General features: G+C 35.4%; 1 protein-coding gene across 2 annotated transcripts; it reads left to right on the top strand.

Moving 5' to 3' along the window:
* The first annotated feature begins 689 nt into the window (after nt 1–689).
* Nucleotides 690–4,806, top strand: LOC145045067 (sucrose synthase-like). 2 transcript variants are annotated; one of them, XM_078993414.1, is made up of 11 exons: nt 690–790; nt 1,244–1,388; nt 1,537–1,660; nt 1,739–1,890; nt 1,970–2,162; nt 2,256–2,687; nt 2,758–3,215; nt 3,295–3,519; nt 3,606–4,169; nt 4,259–4,397; nt 4,510–4,806. In XM_078993414.1, exons 2-11 carry the CDS (start codon nt 1,291–1,293, stop codon nt 4,540–4,542), a joined length of 2,418 nt encoding a protein of 805 aa, XP_078849540.1. In that variant the 5' UTR covers nt 690–790; nt 1,244–1,290; the 3' UTR covers nt 4,543–4,806. The 2 variants fall into 2 exon arrangements, with proteins under 2 accessions (XP_078849540.1, XP_078849541.1); XM_078993415.1 differs by having other exon boundaries at nt 727–797.
* Nucleotides 4,807–10,850: the final 6,044 nt, after the last annotated feature.

Here is a 10,850-nt window from a genome sequence, read left to right as displayed (position 1 = left end):
CTAAACTCATAGCAAACATTGAGGGGATAAAATGGGAGCCTATAAGATCCAATTTTTTATTATATATTTTTATTTAAAAATAAAATTTTATAATAACAATAATGACCCATTTTTTTTGGTTCGTCTAGGACCCTTGATGATATTTGATTTTTTAGGATCCATACTGACTAAATTATAATGAATTCATACACTTTTTCATAGACTTTAAATTTTCACATACCATTTAAATTTTCACATACAAGGGCTTGTAAAAATCATAACTATTTGGATAATTTCAATAATTTTTTGTTGATTTAAAAAAATTATAAGATTAGTCATAATTTTTCTGTGAACTATATTTTAAAATATTAGACAAGTGTTGCTCTTACATCAAACAAAACCAAGAACCTACCATTAGTTTTCATGTCGACGAGGTTTTGCATATTATATTATATGATAATAATAATAATAACTAGCAAGTTAATCCTCTTTAATTTAGAAACTATGTGCTGGGAAGGTTTTCATTATTTAAGTGATTTATATAAATTTAGAAAGTTAACCAATTGGGATAATGACAAGTGGACCGTAGACCATAGTGGTATTTAATGGCTATTTTAATAATGTCTGTACAAAAACATATAATTACTTTTTAACTTAAAAACTCGAATCCGTACATTCGGGTTTCCCCTTTCTTTCTTTGCCTATAAAATCACCCCCTTCCCACACTTGTCTTTCTCATCTCCTTCCGTTCACTCCCTTTTCTCCATCGTCAACATTACGCTCACTTTGCTGTTGAAAGCCAAGTTAAAAGGTGTGATGTATGTAACGTTTTCTGCTATATTTTGTCTATGTTCAATCAGGATGATCAAAACTACTTTATTTCCATTTTTAGTTTCTGTAGCATTTACCTCACGTTTTTGTACACAACTTCATCACCATATTTTAGTTCCCTTTTGATTTCTCTGCTATATATGTAGCTCAATCCTTGTATATAACCTCAACTTAAGATTCATCCTTGAGCTTGTGCTTACCAGTTTTGATAATGAATTTATTAAGTGTCTACTTCGATTTAGTACATTGTTAGGTAATTTCAAATTTGAGATTCATCACAGTATGTCCGCCATTGAATTGCTTTTGCTTTCTTACTTAATCTAGACTGTTAGACTAATAAAACAAAGACGCCCAAACATTTGTGTTTCTTCTTCAAATTAATTTCCTCTGTATTTTGTTAATTAAATTCATCTAAATGCTTCCTTCTTCGCAGTTGATAATCCCTCTGATTTAGTAAGATAAGTAAATTCGTGGTCGATCATGGCGGAAAAAGTTTTCACCCGCTCACACAGTTTCCGAGAGCGTCTGGATGTTACTCTTGCATCCCGTCGTAATGAAACCCTAAAGGTTCTTGCAAGGTATGTTGTGCTTTCTGGGGACTATCTTCTCAGCTACAATTTTTAGAATCGATTTAATGTTTGTTTATTCTCAATTAATATCCAGCTACAATTTTTACTTTTTTAGAATCGATTTAATGTTTGTTTTTATTCATTTAATATCCTCAAGGATCGAAAGCCATGGAAAAGGAATATTGAAGCCTCATCAACTCATGGATGCGTTTAATGCAGTCTGCAAAGAGGATTCCGAATTCTATGATAGTTCCTTTCATGAAGTTCTCAAATCAACACAGGTATATGATCGAATAAACACACACAAAAATCATGATCATGCATCCGACTGAATATCTGTTTTTTTTATGTGTTGATAGGAAGCTATAGTGTTGCCTCCATGGGTTGCATTTTCTATTCGTTTGAGACCTGGTGTTTGGGAATATGTAAAAGTTGATGTAAATGCACTGATCATTGAAGAATTAAGTGTTCCTGAATATCTTCACTTGAAAGAAGAACTCGTTGATGGATCGTAAGTATCATCATCATCTTTTTATCATTGGATTCGAATTCACAATTACGTATGTTTTACAATTTCCGATTGATTGCAGCTCCCATGACAACTTTGTACTGGAATTGGACTTCAAACCATTCACAGCTTCTTTCCCCCGCCCAACCCTAACCAAGTCCATTGGAAACGGGGTTGAGTTTCTGAACAGGCATCTCTCTGCTAAAATGTTTCATGACAAAAATACCATGAACCCTCTACTTGATTTCCTTCGTACCCACGCCCACAAGGGAAAGGTATTAATTACACTCAAAACCCTAAGAATTCTTCTTCATTAATTGTTTTATTAGAGTTCTGGACCAACAGCTTTGAGTTTTGGTGATTTGCAGACGATGATGCTGAATGACAGAATCCAAAACCTGAATGCTCTTCAATCTGTGTTAAGAAAGTCATCTGAGTACCTATCTACGCTCGATGCCACCACTCCATACTCTGAATTCGAACATAAGTTTCAAGAGATTGGATTGGAGAGAGGTTGGGGTGATAAAGCAGAGGGTGTCGTGGAGATGATCCATATGCTACTTGATCTTCTCGAAGCTCCTGATGCAAGCACTCTCCAGAAATTTCTTGGAAGAATTCCTATGGTTTTCAATGTCGTTATTCTTTCTCCCCATGGTTACTTCGCTCAAGAAAACGTTTTAGGCTACCCGGATACCGGTGGTCAAATTGTTTACATTCTCGATCAAGTTCCTGCTTTAGAACATGAGATGCTCAAGAGGATTAAAGAGCAAGGACTTGATATTGTTCCCCGTATTCTCATCGTAAGTCCCCTTAATTTCTTCTTTTCTCCTTTCAAAATTTTCGATACTTAACCGATGTTATGATGAACAGGTGACAAGGCTCCTCCCTGACGCCGTCGGAACCACCTGCGGGCAGCGACTCGAGAAAGTGTTCGGAGCAGAGCACTCTCATATTCTTCGAGTTCCGTTTAGAAACGAAAAAGGTATTCTTCGTAAATGGATCTCTCGCTTTGAGGTGTGGCCATACATCGAGAATTTCACCGAGGATGTCGCCAAAGAAGTCACCGCCGAGTTGCAGGCGAAACCCGATTTGATCATCGGAAACTACAGTGACGGGAACCTTGTCGCCTCTTTGCTCGCTCACAAATTGGGTGTAACTCAATGCACAATCGCTCATGCCCTTGAGAAAACCAAATACCCTGATTCCGATATCTACTGGAAGAACTTCGATGAGAAATACCATTTCTCCTCTCAGTTTACTGCTGATCTTATCGCCATGAATCACACCGACTTCATCATCACCAGTACCTTCCAAGAAATCGCCGGAAGGTAAAAAAAAACATATTCTGGTCAGTGTTTTTGATTACCCTGTACGAATTACGAAACCCTAATTTTGATTTTGTTTCAGTAAGGACACAGTTGGACAGTATGAGAGCCATACAGCTTTCACAATGCCGGGATTATACAGAGTCGTCCATGGAATCGACGTCTTTGACCCTAAATTCAACATCGTTTCACCCGGTGCTGATATGGGGATCTACTACTCTTACACTGAGAAAGAAAAGAGGCTCACATCACTCCACCCTGAAATCGACGATCTCCTCTTCAGTTCCGTCGAGAACGAAGAACACTTGTACGTTTTGCATTGCATATTATACATTCTCAATTCTTTTTATCATTCCAATTCATAATTTGAATGAATACGAATGGATGTTACAGATGTGTGTTGAAAGACAAAAACAAGCCGATTCTGTTCACAATGGCTCGACTGGATAATGTGAAGAACTTGACCGGACTTGTTGAGTGGTATGCGAAAAACGATCGGCTTCGTGAGCTGGTGAATCTGGTGGTGGTCGGCGGTGACCGGAGGAAGGAATCGAAGGATCTGGAAGAGCAAGCTCAGATGAAGAAGATGTACGATTTAATCGAGGAGTACAAGTTAAATGGTCAGTTTAGATGGATTTCTTCACAGATGAACCGGGTTCGAAACGGCGAGTTGTATCGTGTGATTGCTGATACGAGAGGCGCTTTTATTCAGCCGGCGTTTTATGAAGCCTTTGGGTTGACGGTGGTGGAGGCCATGGCGTGTGGGCTGCCGACGTTTGCAACGCTTCACGGTGGTCCGGCGGAAATCATCGTTGATGGAAAATCCGGGTTTCATATCGACCCGTATCATGGAGACCAGGTGACCGAGCTTCTTGTCAAGTTCTTTGAGAAGACAAAAGCTGACCCTTCTCACTGGGATGCCATTTCCAAGGGTTCGGAGCAGCGAATTCAGGAGAAGTAAGATAACAGATAACTCATGTTTCTCCAATGTACTAATTAGTATCATAAACATGTGTTAATTAACCTTTTTTTTTTCAAAATAACAGATACACGTGGCAGATATACTCAGATAGGCTATTGACGCTTGCTGGAGTTTATGGATTCTGGAAACACGTGTCGAAGCTTGACAGGCTTGAGATTCGTCGCTATCTTGAAATGTTTTTTGCTCTAAAATATCGCAATTTGGTAAGTTTTTCTTTTTAATTTACTATATTTTTTAGTTTTTTTATATATAAATATATTTATAAATATATTTAATGTATGTTATGTAAGCAAGGGATGTGATTTTTTTTTTCAGGCTGAATCTGTGCCGTTGGCTGTTGATGAGTAAGTGAAGGAGGAATCATCTGGTGGTGAAGCGGTTTGAGGAGTTGTGCTCCACACATATTTTAGATATAAATATTTCTGAAAAATAAATAAAGTGAAGAGAGTATTTTAAAAGGCTTTTTGTTTTTTTTGCTTTCGCCATTGTGTGTGTGTGTGTGTTTAATTTGCCTCATTCCTATTTCATTGCCAACCATTTGTGTAATTCACTCCTGCCTTTTGCATTGGCCTTAAATTTGTACTTTTAATGAATATTTTTTGTTCACTTTTATATTATGTGTATACTAGATTATATATCTATATCCAATGTGTGTGTGTGTGACAGTTGGAAGTAGGGACCAAGTTTGGAGATTCTTTAGAATTGCTTTGAAACAAGAAGCAATTGAACCTCTCGTTTAGAATAAATATTAAAGAGCATGACCACCAAATTTATGCCTTTCTTTTCCGTCTTGCCTAACATGTATTATGCTAATGTGCATAGGGTTTATTGCTTTTGTATATAGACGAGCATTAATTATAAATAGTTATAAGAAAAATGATCGACAAGTCTTACAAATCATATAACTATATAAATTTATATATAAGTATTATCATTCTTCTGTTTCAATTATTTTTATAACATGTTTCAGACTTCTCATAATATTAACGAATTTAGCTTATATATAAATAAATTATATTTATGGATCTATTTTTATTTTGGCACAAACTCTTCAAAATTGATAAAACGCCTTGATCAACACATATACATAACTTTGCGTGTAAGACTAATTTGTTGATCCTAAGGCTTGGGTTTGCATTTGAACGTGTTAGATCAAAAGAATAGATACATGTGAGCCCGCATCCCTTCCCTTCTCATACCTGGGGGTCCCGATTGGTGCAAATATGAACCGGATTGCCACATGGCAGCCGGTCATTGATAAACTAAAACGCAAGTTATCAAGTTGGAAGGCGAAAACTCTCAGCTTTGGTGGTAGAGTCACCCTCGCAAAGACAGTCCTTGGTAGCATTCCCACATATTTTTTGACCATATTTAATGCCCCTATTGGAGTTATTAACTCGCTCGAGAAGATCCGAAGACAATTCTTCTGGGGCGGTCCAAATTGTAACAGGAGTATTAACTGGGTTGCGTAGGGGAAAATCATCGCTCCAAAAACGGTGGGTAGTCTTGGTTTGGGATCAATAAGATCATTAAACCTTGCACTACTTACCAAATGGTTATGGCGATTGAATAATGAACCAAATGCATTGTGGGTAAAGATTATCAAGGGGCTTCATCGTTTCAATGGAGAGGAACAAGGCTCTTGCCTTAGAAGTCGTTGGATTGGGGTCTGGAGAAACATTGTTAAGTGCAAGGCCATCCTAGATAGAATAAACATTCCATTTGATGAGGTAATGAAACCGGGTATACCAGGACAGGGATGGATTTCTCCATTCGTCGTGAATGCAGAATTTTGTGTGGCTCTATTCCGTGACAGGATTGAAAGGGCAGATTTCCCTGTTTGCGACGGAAGTTTCCCATGGCTGAAAATGCTTCCTCTGAAAGTTCTTGGATTTGTTTGGCGTGCTAAACAAAACAAAATAGCCTCATCTAATGCCCTCCAAAAAAGGGGCATTTTATTGGAATCGTCCTTATGTGAAGCATGTCGCGAAGCTGAAGAGACAGGAGATCATCTCCTGGTAGCATGTCCTCTGGTAAAGGTTATTTACCAGTCGATCTACAAGTGGTGTAATATCCAGGCGACAGAATTCCAGTCGGTAAACAACATGATTGAGTTTGCCTCCAAATGGGGAAATTGCCCAAAAAAAAGGAAATCGTTAATCACGATACTATTCGGCACTCTATGGTGTATATGGAGGGCTAGGAATGATAGAATTTTCAACAAAGCTCAATGGCAACCGGCGAAAATTGTTTCTATTATACAGTCTCAAACTTTTAATTGGATTAAATATCGTGGTGATAGGGCAATGTTAGAATGGAGTATGTGGATTAATAACCCACTAAATTGTAACTGATTAAATGTAACAATTTCGACTCACTAGCTACTTGCTGGTGGGGTTGATTACTCAATAAAATTGATTTTTGCCGGTTCAAAAAAAAAAAAAATTAAATACAAGTGCAAGTACATCAAACAAAAAGAGCTAATTAATATTTTTATTTTGTACATTTTTTATTGTCTTAAAAACAACCAAACATATAAAAATTAATAATTTTTGTACTCTATAATTAAATATTAATATCGATATATTTTTTTCATGCAAAGCAAAATTTTGTTACAATATTCATAGTTTAACGAATATAGTATTTATTAAATCATTACTGTTGTAACGTAATATTTTATATGAAAAATAGATTGATCATGATACGTAGTTATTAATATAACAAATTGTTTTTAAATAATAGACAAACCTTAAAAAAAAATTTAAAATATGATGTGAACTTAAAAAACTATCAAAACGGTATCTAAAATGTTTTGATCATACCATTGAACTAAAAAAGAAAGACATGAAAATGTAACACTATCACGTTTGTGTTTAAAATACCATTGTGACCAGAAGAAAAGGCAGCCGCAAATCATAATGGTATCTTAAAAACAAAAGTTAAAATTTGTTACCTTTTGCTCACATTTTTTTAGTTTAATGATATTTTAAAAATACTTTATTATGACATTAACCCTTGTTCATATCCTCTCTTTTACCCGCCTACCCCTCTCATACATATTTTATTTAGTAATTTTTAATTTATATATCCCATCAAATCTATACCATTTTTAAAACACAATTAGAAGTGTATCTATTCGCGAAATGATATAGTTTTAGGTAAGAAAAAGGTTGTCGAACACTTGGCGAACGAGAATGATTTCAGATTAAAAAGATCTACTAAAAGTAAAGTAATTAAATAAAGTAAAAGAGAGGGTTATTCTCATTTTGCAAGTTCAAAAAACTTAATAACAATCAACTTTTGAAATACTTTAAAACAAGCAAGTACTTAAACTAGAGACAAAGCAGGTAACGGTTTTGAAAACAAGATTTAAAGAGTACTTTTGTTTTGATTCGATTCACGTATTCCTAGGTTGATTTATGAGTAGTGCAATGGATATAATTTTGTCGATTCCTAATATGACTAGAAATAATGATCAACTTACTAATCCTTTGATTTAAGACTAGCTATTCAGTGATCAAGTGGACAGATAATCAAATAAAGTAGTAGTGTTTAGTTCGAATGTTGCAAGACTTGAATGCTAAATTGATATTAATGATAGTAAATACCATTTTTATATATGAATGTTCATCATATATTAACTCACACTTTGAAGTTATCAACTTATCTATTTAACCATAGGTTTTTGGTTAAAACCCTAGTCCTACAATTTTATACTTCATAATTCAAGCACGTCAAGATAGATAGAAAATCTAATCCTAACAATACTCATCAATAAACAGAAAAGATTGAAACCTTAACACATAAGGATCTTTATCAATTAAGCATAATGAACAAACAACTAGATTAAAACCTTAACACATAAGGATCTCTCCTTTGTTACTTTCTGTTTTAATTTGCTTTCTGCATACAATGAGGACATTGTATGAAATAAGTGTGAGGTAGAGTCGAAAAAGGATTTTAATTATTAAGGAGTTTTTTATGCTAGATTTAAAAATTTTAGAAAAGAAAAAAAATTAGACTTGCAAAAATAGTCTAATTCAGAAAGTCTAGTACATTTTTAAAATTTTGATATTGTTGCGTTAGGACTAGTTTGCTAGTGTTGTGTGAGATGATTCGATGCGAGTTATAAGATTTAGTTGAGCCAATATGTTATTGTGTATTTGTGGATTTCCAATTCTAGTGAAATCATGGGACAAAAACGCGACTTTGTGTGGTTTGAGGGACATAAAAAGCTTAACATTGTGTACCAAAAATGTATCTATGAAAGCTTATATAGTCATTGCACTCTAAACTAATACCTTTAATCAATAAGGGTTGAAGTTAATGTAACAACCGTGTCAGTTATGAGCTAATATGTTAAAGTATAATTTTATTTTTGGGTGGCCACGACGTGGTGGACCTTCACCACGATGTGGCGATTGTTTTCTTGGTCACGGGGTTTAATGACCATCCACGGCATGACATGTGATTTTAGTGAAACCCTAGATTTCCTGGTTGAACCCTTATTTAAAGGAATGATGAGGCTAGGCTTTGCTCGCCCTCAGCCTCCATCAACCACATAAAGCTCTAAAGAAAACCCCAACCTCTTTTCTCCATCATTAAAGCCCAATTTTGTTGTTCTTGGAAGTTTGTAAGAGACAAAGAACAAGATGAAGTTAAGATCCAATAAGCAAGTCTCCATGCCTTACCCTAACACTCTTCTGGACCTTTGTAAGTGTTCAAGACTCGATTTTTATCATGCTAGATTGCTAGATCTTGATTTTTAGCCCATAATCTTCTTGTTATTGATAGTTGGAATGGTGATACTTCATAAAGGTTTCAACTTTTTGAATCTTTAGAACATTTAGTATGATTGTGGTTTGGATCTGAAGTGTAGTTAAGTCTTTAAGCCATGCATGAGAATTTTATCAAAAACCCATATCTTGGACCCATTATAGCTTCAAGAAATGCATATTTCATGTATGCCTATAAAGCACTCATCTTTATGCTAGATCTAGTACTAGTAACATTTATGGAGTGGGTGGGTGAAGGACCTTTTCGGAATAAGGGATTAATAGTTAAAACATTGTGGTATTTAACCTTATTTGGACCTAGGGTTTGGGATTTTGACATTTAGGGTGGTTTTATTGGATAAAGTTGGAAACCCTAAATTTATCCTTCTAGACCATGTTTTAGACCAGATCTGAGCTTTGGAGCTCTTGGAATCAAAGAAAATGGCTTAACCCATTAAATTGTTGGAAACCCAGTGTCCATTGTGTGACCTTAGATCGCCACGGTGTGGCGAATAGGAAATTCCCTTCCGTCAATCGTATGAGGGCCAAGACGTGTCCAAGAAAGGCTACGACATGACGTTTGACTAAAGATAATGTTAACCGTTGACTTTTGACTTGATTTGATTTTTGGTCAGATTCCTAGTTTTGGAAGAAAAACTGAGGGTTTACCTTGTGTAATGGTACATAGCCTCGGTATGTCTGGAAGTGATAGTAGTAGCAGCTGAGTATCGACAAAAAGGTTAGCCTCTTCACTTTACTTGTGGTTCGAAGGCACCAATATTGACCCACTAGATTATGGTCGTAGGGTGATAGTTGTCTTTGTGACACTTTTTATGCTTGTATGTGCTTGTTGTGTTTCTGACTCTTCATGATATGATTGTATACTCAGATATAGGGGTGAATTAGACTTGTACCAGTTGAAAGATACTGAAGGAGTTAAAATAGAATCAGGGTGAAATAGACCAGTACCGGTTGAAAGAGAACGAAGGAGTTAAAATAGACTCGGGGTGAAATAGACCCGTACCGGTTGAAAGATACCGAAGTAGTCGAAATGGAATCAGGGGTTGAATAGGACCGGTTTCTCTTCATGTTGTTATGTATGTTTAGTATGGGGTATTTTGGGGAAACTCACTAAGCATTGTGCTTACAGTTCTATGTTTATGGTTTCAGGTACTTTTGGTTTGAAGGGGAAGGGCCCGACATGATCGCACCGTATCTACCAGTATTTTTCATATTATGAGCTCGTTTTGTATTCGGATGATTATATGACATATTTTATACTCTAATGGAATTTTCTTTATGAATGAATGGTTGTTTGAATAATTAAAAAGAAAAAAATTCCACTTATAATTTTTGGGACTTACATCTAAGTTCCCTTGCTTAAGCATATGTTTTTATTTTTAGCCTTTTAGTTTTGAGTGCAAAAAGTGAGTTGTGATAAACAAAATTATAAAAGTTTGTTGAGTGAATAAGAATTTACAAAGTGTGAAGATCAAGAATTATAAAGAAAAGTTCAACAGTTAAAAATATCGAAGATTCAAGTTGAAGAAAGTGAATAATAAGGAAAATGTAACGTCCCAAAAATAAGACCCAAAAATTTCATTTTTAAATTAATAAAACTAGTATTCCAAAGACATCGTCATAGAAATCCGGATAAGATAAATGTATCAATCATCACATCATATCAGAGTAAGTCAAAAAAATGCAGAACGAGGTGGTGTGTGCTCTGAAATCATCCCGAGCTCTTCCAATTGAAACCTGAAGTACCTGAAACATAAACTGAAAATCATAAGCAAAAAGCTTAGCGAGTTCCCCAAAATAACACATACCATACATACATTTGCCATGGGTTACCCCATGGTTTTTTTCCCTGAAATGACA

The sequence above is a fragment of the Lactuca saligna genome, chromosome 5 (assembly GCF_052625555.1).
Source record: "Lactuca saligna cultivar CGN05327 chromosome 5, ASM5262555v1, whole genome shotgun sequence".
Classification (NCBI taxonomy): domain Eukaryota; kingdom Viridiplantae; phylum Streptophyta; class Magnoliopsida; order Asterales; family Asteraceae; genus Lactuca; species Lactuca saligna.
This window is presented reverse-complemented; position numbering and strand designations above follow the sequence as displayed.

Coding starts and splice junctions, on each gene's coding strand:
- LOC145045067 (XM_078993414.1), top strand. CDS start 1,291: ATGGCGGAAAAAGTTTTCACCCGCTCACACAGTTTCCGAGAGCGTCTG. Junction 1,389..1,536: donor ACCCTAAAGGTTCTTGCAAG/GTATGTTGTGCT, acceptor AATATCCTCAAG/GATCGAAAGCCATGGAAAAG. Junction 4,398..4,509: donor CTCTAAAATATCGCAATTTG/GTAAGTTTTTCT, acceptor TTTTTTTTTCAG/GCTGAATCTGTGCCGTTGGC.